We start from the raw sequence: 20738 nt of genomic DNA, 5'->3' as shown, positions 1-20738 counted from the left end.
TTCTTGACCCAATTAAATCTCCCAAATACCCCATGCAAGCAACTTTCTCTACCATGGCGTGATCGGGCATTATTAATCTACCGATTTATAATCACAGCCAATAATCCCTGCAAGAATAACAGATGGAATGATACTTATATCGAACCCAGCGTTGGTCTTCGCAAATAGCGACATTGGTATATGAATTGAGTTCCATCATTCATCTCACACACGAATCGATTCAAGGACTCGATAAACGAAACCGAATCACACCCTTCCCTACCCTCCATCGCCGCCCAAAAACCCTAACCACAACAATGCCCACCACCCAAACCCCCATCGACAACCCTCCCGCACAAGGAATCTCCTACTACACACCAGCACAAACCCCACCAGCAGGAACCCAACTAGAGGGCACAACTAAGCTCTTCACCCCCCTAACCATCCGATCCCTCACCCTTCCCAACCGCCTCTTCCTCGCCCCTCTCTGCCAATACTCCGCAAAGGATGGCTACGCCACCGACTGGCACCTAACCCATCTAGGCGGAATCCTACAGCGCGGCCCGGGACTCGCCATAATGGAATCGACCGCAGTGCAGAAAGTAGGCCGAATCACGCCCCAAGACCTTGGCCTCTACGAAGACGGGCAGATCGAGCCTCTGAGACGAATCACCGAATTCGCCCACAGCCAGAGCCAGAAGATAGCTATCCAGCTAGCGCATGCAGGCCGCAAGGCTAGCGCTGTTGCTCCGTGGCTAAGCGTCAACGCCATGGCTGTGAAGGAGGTTGGTGGATGGCCGGATGAGATTGTTGGGCCTTCGGCGATTGCGCATGAAGAGGGGGTTAATGTGGTTCCGAGGGCTTTGAGTGAGGCGGAGGTCGAGGAGCTGGTTAAGGACTTTGCAGGGGCTGCGAAGCGGGCTGTCAGGGCGGGGTTTGATGCGATTGAGGTTCATGCAGCGCATGGGTACCTCCTGCATCAGTTTCTCAGTCCTGTGAGTAATCGGCGAACAGATCGGTATGGAGGGAGCTTTGAGAATAGGATTAGGCTATTGCTCGAGGTGTGCGACGCTATTAGGGGTGTAATCCCGGATACAATGCCTCTTCTTGTGCGCATCAGTGCGACGGACTGGTTTGAGTTTGATGAGGGGTTGAAGAAGGAATTCCCGGAGAGTTGGACGGTTGAGCAATCTGTTCGGCTCGCTCCTATATTGGCTGACCATGGGGTCGATTTGGTGGATGTCAGCTCGGGTGGGATTCATTCTAAATCTGCGATTGCTATCAGGTCTGGCCCTGCGTATCAGGTGCATTTGGCGCACGAGGTGAAAAAGGCAGTTGGTGACAGGCTGCTGGTCACCGCTGTTGGAGGAATCAAAACGGGAAAGCTTGCTGAAGAGGTTATGCAATCTGGTATCGATGCTGTGCTCGCGGGGCGCTGGTTCCAGCAGAACCCTGGGCTTGTTCGTGCGTTTGCGAATGAGTTGGGGGTGAAGGTGAGGATGGCGACGCAGATTGACTGGAGCTTTGAAGGTCGTGGCAAGGGAAGAAAGAATGGGTCTTTATAGAGCGTTGTATAAAGTCATTACTGCGTTGTGAAACTGTACGGGCGCCTTTGAAGATGGAACTGCTCGGAGAATTTGTGACAAGTATGTCAGCGATCAAGGGCGTTCCATAGCATCTATATATAGGGAGACTCCACTGCCATATCGGTTACTGAAGGCCGGCTCTATTAATGAATATATTACAGATTGCAACAGCCCGACCTGGGGTCAACATCATCCCCTCCCTCAACCAAGACACTCCTGTTCCTCTCCTGCGTTGAGATTGCGACGTCAAGACCAGGATTACCAGTGAAGAAATTGACAGGCTTAAGACCAACCACCATCTTGTCCGACGGCATGACAGGCCAATCTTCGATTCGGGGGTTGTGGGTCGATCCGAAAGTGTGCCAGATGACAATATCCTTATTGCGCACCGAGGAATGCTCAGTTCCAGCTCGCTTAGCAATTGCTGAAGCAATACCGTCGCCACCTAGTGACTGCATAGTGTGACGGCCAGAAGGGAAGTGTTCTTCCTCGGTGTACCGCGTAACCCAGACGGCGTGCTGTCCAAACTCTGAGCGTCTGGCATGGTACGAGTCCGGGTGTGCGAGTAGCATTTGACTATAGGCGGGAAGTAGTTTGAATCCTACCGGGGTTCCAGTTACCGGGTTAATGACATTCTCGTTGATAATTTTGAAGGTGCGGTTCTTCGTTATATCAAGGTCCAAGCCGCTTTCTTCCTCCACGATGGAAGAGCGCGTGATGTATCCGACGCCGAAGGGGTTTCTCTGCGAGTCAATTTGTTCTTGAGATTTACCAGTATGATCAAAGCTGTGCACGTCGACAGGAATAGGATGGGATTCTTCGACCTGCAGAGAATTGCTATGACCATCGACTGCGGGATCCATACGCAGGGAGAATAAATGCTGATGATAGGGGGCTAGAACGCCGGGCGCGACAATGGTACCCCACGGTACTTTGTCGCCAATATCAATTGGTGCGGTTGAAAGAATTCCAGTAGCGCGTACTTCGTAATGAATCGACGCATCCTGACCGAAGTGGAAGGCGAAGATATATTCGTAATTGCTAACGGTGATGATGGTTTGCAGGACGAGGATCCGCGAGCGTGTCACCACCGCATTCCTCGTCCGGTAGTTTGTGTGTTTCCACAAAATGCCGTCATCTTCCTCATGACAGCATACTACGTTCGGAAGTTTCAGTGGGTCCCCTGCAGTAGTCGTGTGCCAGCCATCAAAATACTTGATATGACCCAAGCAGTCACTGCCCAGACGGAGGTTGTTAGCATTAATTCCCGCCCCGTCATTGCCAAGGTCAAATGCCCCCTTGCGAGGGTAAGGGGCTCGCGGGTCGCCATAAGGCACAAACATCTCTGCAAGGGATAAGCGGTAGAAGAGGCTTCGACCATCGTAGCGAATGTCGTGAAGGGTGAGGCCTTCTCGGTAGTTGAACCCGATGTGCATGGACCATTTTTCCCACTCTAAATGGTTTCCTCGTGTCTTGAATGAGGGGCCTTCCGGCTGTACCACTTGATAGGGCTTTGTAGTTGTTCGCGGTGAAGCTCTCAACCCAGGGCTGTATTCAATCTCTGCGCCGTGGATTTTGCGGCGATCGAATGGCTCCGGCTTGTCATGAATGCGATCGTCTGGACCAGAAGGAAGTTGATACGTCTTGGTGACTTTCAAGTCTTCCGATACTTCCGCGCACAGATCCAGAGGATAGGCATAGTAATTGGCATCGGCGTCATCCACCAAGCGCATGTAGAACCAACACTATTTACTTGGTTAACATCCAGCTATTGTGCAATTTGATCAATATGATGTGTTACCATGGTAGTCCGTTGTGAAGTATCCTTGGTGCCATCTGTGGCATATGCCCACGACTCCACAACAACGGTAGCACTGTCCGGCAGTTGCAAACGAGCGATTTCTTCCTGGACTTTCGGATCTGACAAGCACGCCTTCTCGGCAGCTTTCATGTAATCAGGGTCGATGTACGGATGCCTTCCGATCAGATGTTCCTTCTTAAGGATCGTAGAGTCCTCCAGGTCGACTAGGAGCTCAATAAATTGATTGGCGCAAGAACCTCCGGGAAGGACTACTTGGACACGAGCAACTCTCGCGGGTCTTCTCGGCGCACTCCTTCCTCCATGGACTTGCTCCAAAAAGGGAACCATATCTGCCTTTGGGGGTTCATTCAGAGTAATTACTCGGAAGTTTGGGGGTTGTCCGGGAAATGCATCGCGTACAATAGCCGCAGCCTGAGACCACTGTCAATTCCTCTCTTCCTAAGTTTTTGTTTGTTTCCATACTTTTGCGATCTCTCTTGGATTCAAAGGGTCAAAGGGGTGGGGAACCGACATAGCTAAGGCTGAAATAGTGACAACCTCTGACGGAATATTAGCAGTGGGATTTGGAATTGGTACAAAATATGTGAGGTGTAGTCTGACTTATATGCTTGAGCTGTTAAATTCTGCAACAATGTGCGGGAGATAAGCAGAGTCTTGGAATGCCCAGAAGAATTCCCCAAAGGTTAGGTTTAGGCGATACTGCTGCTCCGTGGCATTAAGTTCCGCATCCCGCTTCCATGAAGGTAAGGATTAACCGGGCAGGGCCGACCGACTCTCGCACCGACCTTCCGGCATGACCCTAAGAGTAAGTTTAGGCGCGGCGTGCGTCTAGATATGCTGCCATGGTCGCTAAAGTATAAGGCTAGCCGAGTAATCACGACCAACTGCTTATCTTCAGCTCTTCCGTGCGGGGTCGCTTCGATAAAGTACTATTACCAGTCACTGCCATATGCCAATATGCGAGCGAAAATTGAAGTAACATGTAAATAATACTTGAGCCACGTCTTGCAAGCAGCGCTATTGTAATGGATGACTACATCTGGACGATCTCTCCAGGTATGACAATGGTACCGGTCATTGAATACTAGATAAGAAAAGAAAGAAAGAACGGTGCTTGCATTTCTTCTAGATATATTTGAGCCCGTCTTAGCCTCACCCGAAGGCATTGCGTAATGCATTTCCCTGCGAGCCTCACACTTGATTGCTGATGCGTTTACTACTTCATAACCCATCAGCTTAGTGCTTACTTCATCTTATAATTAATCTCCAACGAATGTCAGCAGCGGCTTGTAAATATCACTCGGCAATCCATTTCATACCCACTATTCACGAATGCATTCGATACCAGCTGCTTACAAAGTGTTTACTTCCGTCCTCGTTCCCGCCCCTAGTCAGATCAATGTCATACTTGTCTCCTCCATACTGTGCCACATGTCAGTAAAGCCATATAACTAACAGGCCAGACCCTGATATGACCCTATGGTCATTTACAATTCAACAAATGGGCCGAGCTGAAGGAAATTCAATTCTTCACCATCATGACCTCGACTGAACTCCCTTCCGATCCTTCTATCCAAAGAGGGTATGTACATACTTTGATATTCACTCCATCCAATGCATGCATTCTTGTTAACCAGGGAGCTACAGCTTCAATGGAGCGATATTCACCCAGGAACGGCATATCCCACCCTTTGTCTTCGCCTTTGAAATCACCTTCCACCTTGACAAGTGGCCTGCATTCCTCAAGAATGTCAAGCCCCCAAAGCATTTCCATCCACATCAGGAAGAGTACATAGAAGTCATAGAAGGGGAATTGTGCGTCGATGTTGGGAACCAACAGTACACACTAACCCCCCAGAGTGGACGATGCTGCATTCGTCCACGGGTTAATCATCGATTGTATCCGCCTTTATTTCCTGCACAGCAACGATCAAACGATGTTATGATACCATCTGGAGGTGGTGGGGTAATACGATTCTTATTATCCGGGCAGGATACTGTGGAGACATACAAATTGGATATATTGTTTTTCATGAATTGGTACGGATACCAGGAGGAGACCGTAGTTGTGGGGAAGAATGTCGATATTTTGCAGGTCATGTCGGTGAGTTTGTTTGTTTGCTTGCAAGTCCCCTTTCACACTGTTTGTACTGAGCTTTGGCTAACTGAGTTGATTATTCCCATGTTGGCAGATGTTCGATGCTGGGGGCTCCTATCTGTCACTGCCGGAGTGGGTGCCCTTCGGGTCAGTTATAGCTATGGGGATGGGAATTACACTCGGCCGTTGGCTGGGTAGCTTACTTGGGTATCAGCCTTACCATCGTAAGTGGACCCGAGGCAGTGATTGGGATCTAGCATGCGATCGTATGGAAAAGACTTTGTTTCAAAGGCGGTTTGCTATAAGGGAGAAGAAGATCGATTGATACAATGTCTAGCTCGTCATTTACAGCGTACGCATTGCTCAATGGAAGAACTAGTAATCCAATATATTCACTTTCTTAGCTATAGTTGTGTACAGTAGTACGTTTCTGCAATTTGACCAGTCAAAAGGGTCAGCTGGGTCAAAGTCATCATACAAATACGTCGGTACTTTTGGGACCAATACGCATGTTCAGGATCAGCGAATGCATCCTACACAGCGAAGAGATCCCAAGGGTATTGCTGAAAAGGCTAGAGGCACCGCTGCAGGATAGACTACTCGACAGCTGCACCATACTTCGACTGCCCCCGAGTTTGTAATCGCGCCAAGCTTTAGTCTACTCGACCGGACGAATAGGGACCAAGAGGAATACCATACACACGATCCTCCCGCTCCACATGTCTGATCACACCGATGGAAGACCCTTCGTCACTAGGGCACAGTGGGGGAGTGGAGAAACCACGCGATTTGAGTCTGATAAAATCAACCCCATTTGTCTGATCGACTAGACCTCCCCACTGATATGCGACATCAGTGCTCAGGAGCATACCTTTCAGCAATGGAATTTCATCAAGAGGGTCGGAAAAGGTTCTCAGGCAGCTTTCAAACACCAGAATGGCCCCCACCCCTGATACTTTTCTTCATTCGTATCTGTGACTTACACACCGGATATACCGGATTCTGGGACAACAATGGTCAAGATGACATGCCGCGGCTTAATGGTGCCACGTGAACTTCCGACTATGACTATGGTGTTTCTGCATCTACCGGAGGAATGCTGACGACAAACAGCCCCTAGATAGTTGACAAACTGTCGCAAAGGTAAATTAGCACTCCAGGAAATTACAATAAAAGTTCACAGCGAGAGTAGAAAGTGCGAAGTATGTTCTATGGAAGAAGTAGAGGTATCTTGAACATTCACCAGAGTGCTTTTACGCAGAGGGTTCGCCATCTCGGCCTGGAAGGTGATCCAGCCAACCACCAAGCTAAGATATAAGAGCTGCATGGCTGGGCAGTATCAGTAATATGGCATGTCGAAGCACATGTCTACAATTAGTGTAGTCCAATCCGATGACTCAATCACGGCCGGGCATAACACCTGGAATGAACGTTCTAGCACAAATAACGCAGCAACTAATGCTCATCATGTTGCACCAGAGGGTGAGGAAGTATAATCTGTGGTACTCCGTGTCTCAGTGGCTAGCTGAAGCCGAGAAACGATGGCCGCTCCAGCCAAGCTGGTGGCAGACGCCGTCACACAATACATGCTCTGTAAGAGCATTGCCCCATTACGAAGGATTCTAGTAAAATACATGGAAAGACTGGGGCTTCGTAGCTCGACATTCCATTACAAGGGACTGATCTTCAGATGCCATCTCTGCCGAGTTCACAAAACAGCAAGCAAGACCACCCACAACTTCTAGCATTGTACCCACTATGTAATCAGACTAGAGCTACTTTAGTGTACAGGCTGAATGATGTCTACTCTCGGCGGCCCGCACCGCAAATTCGTCGGACCCTGAGCGGAAGTTACTTCTACATCGCAGGAAGCTAAAATCTGACCTGCGTTGAATATTCCACCAACAACCCAATCATGATAGTGCCACCAGTCCACCAGAAGCCGTTGCTGAACCACCACCAACAGCTCCGACTATCCTGCAGATCTACATACCAGACCATGAGACCGAGAGACACACTAGCCCCGCACACCGCAAAAAGGTAATACGATGTCCCTAGCCCACTTGCTCGGCCAGCTTCCAATAGGAGGCCGGTCATGATCATCAGGACGGGCCACAGCACCGCTTTGGTGTGGTCTTGCAGCAGCACTGCTAAACTCTTGATCCCAACTTTCAGATCGGCCTGAAGGTCCTGATGCGCGTATATTGTGTCATAGATGAGGACCCACAAAGCAGTTCCTGCTACGAGGAGGATGACAGAAGCGTCAACGGCGACACCGGCCTCGTCTGGAGAGTAAGACACGGGCTGCACTCCCATAGCCACCTCGCCCATGACCACACCCCATGCGAGGCAAAAGCCGAGAACGATCTGTGGGAACCGAGTGTGCCGCTTAGCGAACCGGTAGTAGGTCGTACTGATGATGTTGGGTAAGGCGTATAGACCGGAAGTCGAAACCCCTAACGGCATACATGCGAGAATGATGACAGCACCTAAAACCTGAGTGGATCCGAAGATAATAGCCGATTTTGGTGTGATGGCCCCACGAGGGATTGGTCTTTTCCGAGTCCGTTCCACTTGGGCATCCAAGGGTGCGTCGATCAGATCATTCCATGTGTGAGCTGCATTGGAGAAGAAGAAGCAGCCCCCAAAGATCGTAATGCCGGTTCGCAAGACGTGCTCTGCTGAAGCTTGCATTTTGATTGCAGCATGCAGGATGCCAAATGCATGGGGGAAGAAAATGAGCAGAAGCGCGGCTGGAGGCCACAGCCGGACGAGCTGGACATATGGCAACCAGGAGGACGGAAACATCTGGAGGACACCAGACTTGTCGTTACCTCCGTACTGAGCCTGCACATTATTTTGTGCGTTCAGTGGAGTGGCTGTTGGTTGGTCGTCTGAAGGTCTCTTCTTGCTTTGGAACTGTAGTAGCCTTCCACGAATGCTGGACTGGGTGGTAGAAGATTTCGGCATAATTGTCAGATACTCAAACATTTGAAAATATGTTGGCTTATTTCGAGCCGATGTTCGTGTGAGGTGTCAATAATCGAAGCCAACAATATTAATGTATCTAACGAAAGGCGAGAAACTTGATATCCCAGAAGATACCAACAGGCAGGTGCCGTACGCCAGTTCATATAGCTGCAAAGGTCCTTCAATACACGCTTATGCTGAAATAAGAACTGGCCCCGAATTCCGTCTTTTCATTGTCATACTACTTTCTGAGATTTCTTTTATTAAATTCTACTCACGTATTACTCAAGGGGCATGTGAAGGATGAAATGCATTGCCAGTCCCATCTTTCTCGTCTAGCCAAGCTAGAAGCTGACAGGTCCAGAGCCCATCGAAGTGATGAGTGGCCGCTACGAACTAGCGTAGCGTTTACCGTAAAGTTGATACTCGGCCAGACTGGCATGGTACTCAGCCCCATGTTCCACTATATGCCTGAACCTTTGCGCTGATAAACATTGTACTCAGCAAGACTGACCTGTCTTTAGTGTGGGCCCGAGTTCATGTTCGTATATCGTATACCATTCCTTGGCTGCCACTGACTTAGTGCTCACGGGAGTCACGTTACGACGTTGGTTTCACGGACCTAATCATTGCGAATCTACTTCGTTTTCCCTGTTTGCATAAATGGTATTTCCACATAGCCTTATTAGCTTGAGGCAGTTGTTTCCATTTCTCTGAGTATATGGTCTCGCAGCCGATAACGCGAGAGGATAAAATTTTCATAAGCATTTCTTCAATAGTATGTATGTTGCATTACATCCCTCTTGGAGAGCTTTCAGAAGACTGGTCTATGTCTTGACAATGATGTGGTGTACATTATTCTGAAATACGATGTATATATTCACCTCGTCTTGACGAGAAGTATCTCCTATCGATATAAATGATAAAAGTTCTGTTAGAGTCACATCAATGCAGCCATTATTATGGTATAGACCGTTGACATTTTATAATTAGCTAAGGTGCAAGCGAGAGAGTGGGTATATTTCTATGAATTCATCACTGTCGGCAACTACAATAAATGTGGGACACATTCCGTGCCTGGCCCGCGTCTGCTTACACAGTCCCAATGCCATAGAAAAGCTCGTATTCCCCAGCCCAATAAATATTTAAGATCTGATTGGCAATAAGCCCAACCTTTCCATAGATCCCCGTTCAGGCGTCTCGAACAACGCACGGATGGGATGACCAAGCCCTCAGTCATGATAGATTTCTCGAAGTCGTCGCGTATACTTATTCGGCTACCATGTCGTCTAAAATACTCCTTGGTATTCTCGTGCAGTAATGGTACTATAGAACATAGAAAACTTCGACATGATGCAATTATATGCCATACAGAGGAGAGGTGAAGTGCGGGTTTGAAAGGAAGTCTATAATTGAATCGCCCAGTGACATAAGACATACAGGCATTGAATTGGGGACGATGGTCAACAACCTCAAGGTCATCAAATCTCCATCTCCGGCGCGAGTCCTCTCCACATAGAACACCGATTCGCCTGCTGCTCTGGAATTGGCTCCATCGCTGTACTATTTGTCTGTATCTTGAGCCGCTGTGCCAGGTCGGGCATCCACGCTTCCCAGCGTGGTGTGTGGCCACGTCTGAGGGGATTTGGATCCAGCACCTTCACGAAACTGGTCCAATAGTCCATTACGGTAGCGACGACGTTCGCATTAATCCCGTTGTAGCTTGTGGTTTCACTATCACCAGCAAAGCCGACACCAAAAATAGCGCTAATCTCGAATATATGTGGCACGCCCAGGCCTTCATCGATCAACTCTGGGGCTCGAACGTTGTATCGGTAGTTCCAAACCCGATCGGCCATTGACGCTGCAATGGAGTTTCCGGGGCACGTGAAAGTGGCGTCTCCATAGGCGGCGGATGCGGACGGGAAATAGGCTCCATGGTCTGCTACGGGACGCATACGGGGATATGCAGCCATGATGGTGGACATGTTGGTAGGAGACAGCCCCGGGTAATTGGCCTGGAGAAACCGAGACATATCTGACGAATCTGTGGCATTGTATGCAAAGATAGATCCCTCGTTTGTATCGTCGCCCACTAGTACTGGGATTCTCAACGTTTTGCCCTGGTCAAAGAGCCGATACAACTGATCTTGCACCATCTCACCATCAATGACCGGCAGAAAGTACCACAATGGCAACGGATCAGATGGAGCATTAGGAAATGGGCTTGGCACGTTAGCCTTCTGTATTATAGTGAGGTCCGCAGACTGAAGACAAGCCAAAGCAGATGATGAATTAGAGCAGCCGACATCATCCACAAACCGCGTGTACTGGGACTCCATCTCTGCAACTTTGCGCAATGTGGGCCAAAATGGAGACTCTAGTACTGCACCTGTGAAGAGTCCCTCCTCCCCACCTCCATACGCAGTCATATGATGAGTCACTGAGCCCGCACCAGCGGAATCACCATGGACAACAACATGGTCTGGGTCTCCTCCAAACTACACCGAGAATGTCAGAACATCCATGCGCTATAGTAGCTTTGTCCATGACTTACCTTGTCAATATACTGCTTAATCCATGTGAGAGCCTTCCGCTGGTCCAGCAAACCCACATTTAGGTCTCCCTCCCGCCGAATCTCCTCGCTGGCTAGGAACCCCAGGGCCCCAACACGGTAATTAAAGTTGACAAAGACAATGTCATATCCCGAATGCTGGATCACGTCCGTTCCATTGAAGTTGGCATTGGAGTTGGATGCATAGCCGCCGCCTTGAATATGCACCCACACTGGCAATTTGGAGAGAGCAGTTGCGTTGGATGGGGCGAACACGTTGATAAACAGACAGTCTTCCCCAACACTTTGGCTAATCTCTTCTCCAACACCGATGCAGGTTGGTCCAAACTACAGGCCGCCCTGTGCGTCAATACGTGCCCCGTTCTGTAGGAAATATAAATCACCTACCTCAAATGCATCCTGAATATATGATGTGCTGATTGGATCGGCCGGCGCTCGGAACCTCTGCTGACCTAAAGGAGGTGCTGCGTATCTCATACCAAGGTATTCATCTACCCCAGCAGGCAGCCGAATACCCCGGTAGCGAGCATAACCCAGGTCGACCTGGGGGTTCCCGCTCACGCCGACGGCGCAGGCTCCCAGGAAAGGGACCAGATAGGATCTCCAGTGCATTTGTATCCTAGAGAAGGAATTGTGTAACAATTGTCTGCTAAAATGATGATGGCGATGATGATGATGTGTGCAATTCATGACTATCACTGAGCCCCTTCCATATGCACGTGATCAATTATTGCAGCAAGGGTTGCTCCAGTCTATTGAATACGATGTATCACTTGGAATGACTGTCGATCAGACATCTACTTGCAAAATGGCTTGCAAAGGGTTCCTGGGTTTATGGTTTCTTGAGAAAATACACTAGACCCTATGTTCAAACAAGGTGAAGGAGCCCAGGTATCCTTCGCGGCGGAGCACTCCCTTCATTAATTATTTCTTAGTTTCTTCTTTCATACATGTATGCGTTTTTTCATATTAATCTGTACTATCTTCTCAAGTAAGACTACATATATCAGTATATACTATATCTAATGTCAAGATGTAGGTTTGGTTGAAGTAGAATTTTAGTCTGTCCTGATTTTGAACCATGCCACTTTTGGCAGCCGCTCATGCTGCTGCTCGCGCAGAATTTAGGCATCTGAATCAACGATTTCTCCTCACATATCCCCGGCCTCGTATACTATGTTGTCGGCACAGGATCGAAAACACGATATTCAGTCATACATCTGGCAAGATAGCTCTGGACGAACACTCTTCTATGACTATGAATACCATCTTTTGGCTTACATCCTGCACTATTGAGTTCAATACCAGCATTGCATGCATACAGCGAGCATAGTGCGAAATGCTTGAGCTAGACAAGAGTGTGCAGCTAGAGTCTCTGGCGCCCAAGCTCGAAGATGACGAAGCGATCGAATTGACTATAGGTGGAAAATTACACTTGGTGCTGAAGCAACGCAGCATTACTCTACGGATGCTTTCAAGTCAAACGTGTAAGACGTGATCATTTCTCCTCGGTTTGCATTGTCGGGCTCTTCCTAAGTGGTTCGACAGCTGGCTTCAGATACGCCTCTGAAGACCTCAATTTACGCGACTGATCACGAACATTCGAGCTTGACTACATTTTCTGGGAACAGTGACGCGCTTCATCGTTTATTGGTCAATCATTCCGGTCTCACATCCCAATAGGGTTGCCTTGGACCGGGCCGGCACCCTTGTCAAATGATCCTCGGGATTATCGCTCGAAGATTACTTTCAGCTTCCTTTCCTGTAACTACTAGTTATTAATGACATTGGTTTCTTACTAAATCTGAAAGAGGGCTTTCTCTGGCATCTATACATTAACGCGCCAAGAACGGTACGTAGAGCGTCAGAATCCACCTTCAAAGATATGATATATTGCAACCTTCAAATTCAGGTGGGAAGGGATTTTGGACGGATATTTTTTCCGTCGCCTGGCTGACTAGATGCGATATATCGGTTTTGGTCTCACGGTTAGTTCTTCGACAAGGAATATCACTTTTGTATGGCGGAGGCGGCAAATGCTCTGGGAAAGCATTTAGGCGGTAAACTTTCCTTTCCCAGTGGAATTCGGTGATGGCGAGGACTTTGTATACTTTGTATCTCGAATAAAAGCCATGGCGGTACTTCTGAGCGATAAAACAAGCCCCCATACAGACGCAAAGCTTATCATTCCAGTTTAACCATAAATGGTCAGGTTGAGGCTAGCTCATAGCTCTGCTTCTCGTAGAGATAATACAAATATGTCCGCGGACCAAATTCCCACATTCCCACGGTACTGCAACGATCACATGCCATTGGGTAAACCAGACCTCGCGAGCCCTTGTCCTCTGGTCCCTTGTTCTGACGAGCTTAGAGACGGTTAGGGCCTTTTTTTTTCTCATTAGGCCATACCTCAAGTCCCACTGGAAGGGCTGCAAGATCAGGCTCCTGGGAGGGACCAGCAAATCTCTTCTCGTTTACCGATTGTATGAATGGAAGCGGTGGCTTATTGCAACTCAAATTCTTCCTTATAGTGGTAAGTGACTCCTTAGGCGAATTGAAAGGTTAAAGGCTAAAGGTTGACTAGATCTTGAGGTCATGAAAGGTTCTAAGAGTGTGGAGAGAACCGTCTATGATGGGCTTCCGAGGAAGGAGGAAAAGAGGGGACAATAACAAGACACATCTCGATAAGGCTTATCCATTTATAATAGATAGTATGAGAAGGAATCTGCTACTACATGAAAGTCTCGGAGAACCTGACCTTTATGCAGTGCTTTCCCATCGGAGACTGGTAATATCCTGGCGTAAAAATACTGTAACAGTATCATCTTCATAATACGGCCTCCCAGCCTCCAAAATTTTTCGTCCTACCCACTTCAAAGCAGCACCCAGCTTCGCATTAGCCTGCAGGCCTTTAGTGATTCTACTTCCCTGCAAAGTGACTTACACAAACTATCTCACGCTAGTCTCATGGAAGCCACACTAATTCTCTATGACTATGCTTCGTTCCACCAGTAAAAGACTACCTGTTACCCCCTCCCGTACGCGATCATGGAAAGTCGGCATTGTATGTATGGACTCGGGTAAGTGCCCCGAAGCAACTGCCAAACTACTATTATCCCAGCCTTCAGAAATTTTGAAGCTTTAATAGGTATGTCGCAGCCATGCTACCATGCCGCAGTACTCAACCCCGCTCAATCTTGAGAGTCCAATTATTCTACAGAAACGAGTTCAATTTGTCGACGGTGCCTACTCTTGGCCCACATGTTCCGACTTCGCAAAGGACTTCTGTCACAATCAGCCGTGCTACTCCTTCTGAGAGGACACCCCGCAGAGAACGCTGCAAATCGTCAAGATTTTAGCGCTGTGGTTTAAATGTGACTGAATCTTCGATAGGCGTAGCGCTTGCTTCGATGCACTTTCCAAGACAACGCGAATTGGCCGCTCGATATTAAACCTTTTTGGGCTGTGCCATCCTGGTTCGCGACAAATCGTACTGAAGCAACATCACAGCGGGCTCCTTCTCGCCTCCTAAGTCAGATGTCCCTACCATATATCGCTGAAGTGCTGAAAAAACGGATATCTTCATTTGTGTTCTTGACAATGGGTGGATTTGCTACAAGATGGGAGTTGAACAACTCATCCCATAAACAGCAGACACCACCTCCTCTCGCCTTAATTGATCCTAGCACTATGTATCGGGGAGATCACTGCCTAGCTGCATAGCTAAAGCACGTCGCAATTTTAGCTCACTTTTTCCTATCCAATCTTCGGAGCCGGTATCTGCCTGTAGCTGTCTTGAAAAGATTTAAGACCAAGGATGCGTGACGACCCAGCCTAGTATTGGGGAAAATCTCCTCACCCTTGACTTCCACTTCTATACCGGTTTATTGTTTCTAACTGAAAGAGTTCATTGCACAATGGCATTACAGGCAGCAACTGGTCTTTCTGAACATTCCCACCATCTCAATGTTATCTTCGTCGCAGTGACGGGGTTGATGACCTTACTATCGACATGCTTGGTAGCTCTCCGGTTCATCTCACGCTCCCTCACACTCTCCATAAAATTGGATGATTGGTTCTGTCTTCTTGCTTTAATCTTTTCCTATGGGCTTCTATGCACCACTGCTCTCGTCACAACCGTGGGGCATGCGGGCATCCACATCACTCAGTACAAGGACCCCCTTGTGCTAGAAAGATACTTCCAGGTACGCACGTAACACAGCGTAGAGAACGCATTCTTTCATTTTCCTACACCATAAACTAACATCAGGTGATTGTTTTAATCCAGATCACATTAGCCGATATGGTGATCTACAACGTCAGTGTTGGATTGACCAAAATATCTATATTACTCTTCTATCGGCGGATTTTCTCCATCAACAAGGCTTTCCTGTTTTGCAATTGGGTGGTCACCGGCCTCTCCGCAGGGGCCTGTATAGCCGCAGTCTCCGGGCTCATCTTCTCCACCAACCCTGTAGATGCACAGTGGAAATTCTGGGAGCCCAGCACGACAATCCACAACAAGAGCTTCTGGATTGCTATGGGTGCAGTCAACATCCTTCTTGATGTAATTATTCTGATCCTACCACAACCGGTGGTCTGGCAATTGAAGCAGACACGCCGGTGTCGAATTCTGCTTTCTCTGGTCTTCAGTGTGGGTGGGTTGTAAGTTCGTCTGATAAACTCACCTATTCCCCTATGCTGATAGCGGGTATCCCCTCAGCGTCTGCGTGACCAGTATTGTACGGCTTGTGTATATGGCCACGATTGATGTATCCGATTTGACATGTGCGTGCTCTCCCTTGATTCCTGGAAGATCAGTCAATACTAACCACACTTCCTTGCCGTAAAAGACACTTTCACTGTCCCCGGTATTTGGACCACAGTCGAAACAAACATGAGCATTATTTGTGCTTGCCTCCCGATGATCCCGAGCTTGGTCCAGCATATCCGTGAACCTCAATCGACTAAGGGGACGAGCATAGGCTGGAGTGGCATTACACGTCTCCGCCCTTTTCACAGTTGGAAGTCTGGCTTTGGTGCTCTTGGCTCCGTTCGATACCACGCTGTCGGTTCGAGACAGAAAGTCTACAATGACATTGAAGCGGCGAGCCCCAAGAGGGCCAACAATTATTGGGGTGATGTGGCCCAAGTCCATGCCTACACAAAATTGCAGGGGTATTAAGATCTTGCAAATAGACTGTTGCCCAATATCGGGCTCATTTCGTGAACTTGCCTGCGGGTGTGTGGCGTTTGCTTGGGGAAGACAGACAGGACCTAATTGGGGAAGAAACAGTTGGCGATACTCTTGGATGAGGTAGCAAAAAGGACAAAGAAACAACCAACAATTTAAATGCCATAGTGTCCTGTCTATTGGTCTCACTTGCGTTAGATACTAAGCTCACTAGTCTCTTTGTTCAATTTGAGGCCGTGCCCAGACCCGGGGTTTCTGCCCCTGCTAGTGCTGTTTTACAACCGTTTACAACCTAATGGAATATTTCGTACAGTGTAAGGCTACTAGCAGTAATAAATTACTAACCCATACCTAGTTTGGGCGGTAATGCGATTATCATTCGTGAGATACCATTCCTTGTCACCCACTACTTAAGCTCCTCCTGCCACACTTTTCCTCCGGCGCATCATCACCCTTCCACTCCTTATCCTGGATTCTTTATTCTCCCACAATTGGTTTTGGATCCTATTGCCACCAAAATCCCTCTATAGTATCATCCTACCTCCAAAAGTCACCATGACTACCACCTCCCCCCTCCTTTCAACTAGAAACCCAGCTATCGTCCTTGTCTCCGGCGCCTGGCACCAACCATCATCTTACACCTCTTTCACCACCGCTCTTCGCGGCCTCGGGCATGAAGTCCACGTGCCCTGCCTTCCCTCAATCAATGGCTCCCGTCCCCCAAACGCTGGCCTAGAGGAAGATAGTGTATTTATCCGCACCTGCGTGGAGAACCTCGTCTCTGCCGGCCGCGAGGTTCTGGTCCTACTTCACTCTTACGGCGGCCAGGTCGGAACAAATGCCCTATCCAACGGCCTCGGGGTCACAACCCGTCGCGCGCAGGGCCTCACTGGCGGCATTGTTCAATTAGTCTACATCGCCGCTTTTGCGCTCACGGAAGGGGTCTCCATGGTTGAGGTCGTCATCTCTCACGGCCACGGTCATTTGATGGACGTGGCCTTTGACTTTGCCGAGGACCGAACTTGCATCTCCCGAGACCCCAAGAGCCTCCTGGTCGGTCCATCCGAAAAGTCAGACGAGGAAACTGACGCCTACATTGCGTCCTTACAGCGGTGGAACGGGAAGGGCTTTGACGGCAAGCTCCAGCATGTCGCCTGGCGACCTGAGGAAGGGGGTATTCCTCAGATTGGATACATCTATTCAACCCAGGATATGACTGTACCCTATGATTACCAGAAGGAGTTTGTGCAGACTATGCGGGAAGCTGGATGTCAGGTTCGTACGTGGGAGTTGGAGACTGGACACTGTGCACTGTTCACCAAGTGTGAGGAGGTCGTGGAGATTGTTCATGGATTAGCGACTGGAAAATGAAATGACAGGAGGGTCGATAGCATTTGATGGATATGAAAATACAATCATCATATAAATAGCAAAATCTAAAATGAATTGTACTTTCGTGTTCTGTAACCCATATGACTTTCAGGGCCGCTACTAGTGTAAGTAGAGAACTCTTTGGATATTATAAAATATTCGATGAGTGTAGGCACTTTTCGAAAAGGAACGACAGATTCATTTATCTCTTCTATGATCTTCTTAACCGTAAAACCTCACTTAGACAAGTAACTAGACCTCTTCCAGCAGAATTGAATGATTCTCTGGGGAACTAATCCTTGGGGTAATTATATATGTTGGTGGATAGCAGTGAAAGACGAGCTTGTGGAATAGAAGTCCACTCCATTCTGATCAGTGAGTAGTTGCTTTCGACTGCTACGACCTATTTACTGGCTTAACTGCTTTAAGATATAGCTCAGAACTAATCTGAGTGGCTGGCGGGTTAGGGCGGGGTAGTGTAGTAGTACTGAGTGTGTAACGAAAAGGGAACCTGCAGTGCAGATCAGCAAGGAGCATTTCCCTAGGCCATCTACTTCATATACGGTACAGTATAATCCAGTGAGAGATGCGTGTTTGGCCTTGAATCCTCTAGCCAACAACTACTATATATGGAAACAGAATCAACCACCAATGCAGGCTGAATCACATCCTGTCAACAACTCACTATCACATCTCAACAGTCTTACCGCCAGGGTTATCACTCCAACTTGGGGCCCGCTTACGGCTCCGGCTCCTGCCGACTCTTCCCGCGGCCCATGTACCATTCCGCCATCAATGCTTTGTATACTGTGTAATATCGGTATGTAGAACTATGGTAATGTAATTGTAAGAACAATGGTTCCTCGAGCTCAATGCCATGAAAGATGAGTACTCAATATGCTTTTTGCAGCAAGGTTTGGAGTCCACGACCCATCCTCAAGCCCTCACAAACTGCTGCTCCTATCTAACCAACCACCCACAATACTAGCCCTGTGACCGCACCAGCCCTAAGGCAGTCACCCCCGCCCTTATCACCGCGACTTACTGCCCCTCAGCCAGACTGGGGATTCCCCACTCCTCCAGCAGTCCGTAATCAAGCTATCAGGCCATTGATCCAACAGCATGCACGCACCCAGAAACCCGGCGTTTCCTCTGTGTAGCCGAAGCACAATGATCTGTTCACATTGCGCACAATTGATGCCTCTGACCAAGCTGGTCGCCCAGGCTCACAGCTAGCTGGTGATAGGGATCGACATAAGATGAACCGTCCCCCCTTTTTTTCTTTGTTCTTTCCGTGTACCTTGACATCGCAGCCCCACCTTCAATGCAACGCCGTGGGGTTGAATGTCTAAAAAATGAGGCCTTGTTACAGTAAGGTGAAAGTGGCTTTTCGGTCTACGACAATGAGGGGCCTTCGGCAAAAAGCCTGCTTTCTCACCCACTCGTGCTAAAAAGATTGGTTTTTAATGACACCTGCAGTGTCGCTCGGTATCATGTATATGAATGCTCTTTACAAGATACAGTCATGTACCAGAGCCTAGCTAAAATGGGAAATGCGATCATATAAAGACGAACGGCTGGTAGCCTATTTCCTCAGGTCTATCTCAACTACCTACACCATTTCTCCATGGCCAGATATACAAAAACCTAGTCGAACCATTTCTGATCCTTGTCCTCCACATACACCTTAGGAATGTCACCTCTTCCATCAATAAAGACAGACCCACTATCAGGCTGATTGTGGACGCCCTCCTCATACGAATATGAGACAATCTTAGGCTTCTCAATAACTCCCAACGTATTCGAAAGAATGGAATCAATGATCGCATTGTATTTCGGGAAGGGTTTATGTCTCGCAGAGGGTCCATAAACCATTGCATACCTTTTCTCATCCTGGCCCAGAAAGAGTCCTGCATTTTCGGTGAAGAGATTCAGAAAGGCGGTCGCTTTCTTCCACAGTTGCGTTAGACTAGCATTTTGTTCTTCCATGCTGCAAGGGGGCAGGGGAACGTTAGCTAAAATGGCACCTTTGGTGGACACGAGCACAAGAGCCGAATTGCCATTCAACCTCCTGGTACCAAGTGTTCTTATGGTTTGTCCACTCGTGAAGGAGACAAAGTCGACTCCGCCAATGGGGACTTCAATTGCCTCGTTGGACTGCAGGACATCCTCGAAGAGGGATGCCGTGGAGGCGATTGGAAGAGGCATTTTGATGGATGGGCTGGGTCTGGGTTTGAAGCTCGATTGACTGTCAGGCAGAGCTGTTCGAGTTTGGCTTTGAGGGAGCTATGAGAACTTCTCAGATTCTCTTTCCTTACCGGCCTATTTATATATTCTTTTCTCCATATTAGAAGCAACTATATATATGCAAAATCCAACCTGGGTGGGTTTAATCGAAGTTGGCCGAGACTAGTAGAATTTATACAGAGATATCCTAAGTAACAAATGGAAGTAGCCATTGCAGCATTATATATACCTTGGTGATCCGGTAGCAGAAATTATGGAAATTGAGGTGAAACAAGCATTCTTCTTTCTCCACGCGAATGATGTGTCTAGTTTAGTGAAACCAAAACCCGGGTTTCAAGAATGTTCTTATTCATACTGCTCGGAGCTATACAATATAGTATATTAATTAGACTAGAGCACGTAGCACTGTTTATCCTGTTCTCAGTATCCTAATCGCAACGCTGTCTATGCTGGGTCTTCATATTAATTGGTCCAAAGGGACTTTCCTTGCCAATTGCGTCCATGCTTAGCCTCCAACCTGATACATGCAGAAGATCATTCGGGAGTTAACCGTTTCGATGTAGAATAATCATCTCGATGATGCGACCAATTCTGCTGTGAATATCGAACTAATTCATCTTTTTGACACGGAAAGAAAAGAAAAGAAAAGAAAAGAAAAACTTTTAATAGCGAGACTACGCAGCGAAAAGCATGTTATCCACAGGGGATACTGTGAACGGAGAAGCAGTCTGTAGCGGATGTTGTGCAGATTCCAGAGCGGAAGACTATCCTTTTTGTGTGGCACGAGACCGTATCGCGTGGATTCCCCTTTCCGATGTTTTGCGTACCATAGCCAATGACGACTTGGACAAAGAAGAGCGAGCTCGAGTAGCGCAATGTCCTCTTTCAATGATCAT

The 20738-nt window shown here is 48.2% G+C and overlaps 7 protein-coding genes across 7 annotated transcripts; 3 read left to right on the top strand and 4 right to left on the bottom strand.

The window, feature by feature from the left end:
- Positions 1 to 296: 296 nt before the first annotated feature.
- AtWU_04636 (NADH:flavin oxidoreductase/NADH oxidase) lies at positions 297 to 1544 on the top strand (the record flags this gene model as incomplete). The annotated part of the gene is made up of 1 exon (XM_035499747.1): positions 297 to 1544. One exon carries the CDS (start codon positions 297 to 299, stop codon positions 1542 to 1544), a length of 1248 nt encoding a protein of 415 aa, XP_035355640.1.
- A 176-nt stretch (positions 1545 to 1720) lies between these two features.
- AtWU_04635 (amine oxidase) lies at positions 1721 to 3900 on the bottom strand (the record flags this gene model as incomplete). The annotated part of the gene is made up of 3 exons (XM_035499746.1): positions 1721 to 3310; positions 3367 to 3798; positions 3850 to 3900. 3 exons carry the CDS (start codon positions 3898 to 3900, stop codon positions 1721 to 1723), a joined length of 2073 nt encoding a protein of 690 aa, XP_035355639.1.
- Positions 3901 to 7357: 3457 nt separating this feature from the next.
- On the bottom strand, positions 7358 to 8455 carry AtWU_04634 (4-hydroxybenzoate octaprenyltransferase; the record flags this gene model as incomplete). Its single annotated transcript, XM_035499745.1, has 1 exon — positions 7358 to 8455. The coding sequence occupies one exon, from the start codon at positions 8453 to 8455 to the stop codon at positions 7358 to 7360; it is 1098 nt and encodes a 365-aa protein (XP_035355638.1).
- Positions 8456 to 9936: 1481 nt separating this feature from the next.
- AtWU_04633 (carboxylesterase) lies at positions 9937 to 11642 on the bottom strand (the record flags this gene model as incomplete). Its single annotated transcript, XM_035499744.1, has 3 exons — positions 9937 to 10956; positions 11013 to 11357; positions 11418 to 11642. The coding sequence occupies 3 exons, from the start codon at positions 11640 to 11642 to the stop codon at positions 9937 to 9939; spliced, it is 1590 nt and encodes a 529-aa protein (XP_035355637.1).
- A 3305-nt stretch (positions 11643 to 14947) lies between these two features.
- AtWU_04632 (putative integral membrane protein) lies at positions 14948 to 16215 on the top strand (the record flags this gene model as incomplete). Its single annotated transcript, XM_035499743.1, has 4 exons — positions 14948 to 15235; positions 15319 to 15695; positions 15754 to 15818; positions 15884 to 16215. The coding sequence occupies 4 exons, from the start codon at positions 14948 to 14950 to the stop codon at positions 16213 to 16215; spliced, it is 1062 nt and encodes a 353-aa protein (XP_035355636.1).
- A 564-nt stretch (positions 16216 to 16779) lies between these two features.
- Positions 16780 to 17595, top strand: AtWU_04631 (alpha/beta hydrolase; the record flags this gene model as incomplete). Its single annotated transcript, XM_035499742.1, has 1 exon — positions 16780 to 17595. One exon carries the CDS (start codon positions 16780 to 16782, stop codon positions 17593 to 17595), a length of 816 nt encoding a protein of 271 aa, XP_035355635.1.
- A 1647-nt stretch (positions 17596 to 19242) lies between these two features.
- AtWU_04630 (uncharacterized protein) lies at positions 19243 to 19803 on the bottom strand (the record flags this gene model as incomplete). The annotated part of the gene is made up of 1 exon (XM_035499741.1): positions 19243 to 19803. One exon carries the CDS (start codon positions 19801 to 19803, stop codon positions 19243 to 19245), a length of 561 nt encoding a protein of 186 aa, XP_035355634.1.
- Between the last annotated feature and the right edge of the window lie 935 nt (positions 19804 to 20738).

This window comes from Aspergillus tubingensis (genome assembly GCF_013340325.1).
Source record: "Aspergillus tubingensis WU-2223L DNA, scaffold_6, whole genome shotgun sequence".
NCBI lineage: Eukaryota > Fungi > Ascomycota > Eurotiomycetes > Eurotiales > Aspergillaceae > Aspergillus > Aspergillus tubingensis.
The sequence above is the reverse complement of the archived record's forward strand: the minus strand, read 5'-3'. Positions and strand labels throughout refer to the sequence as shown.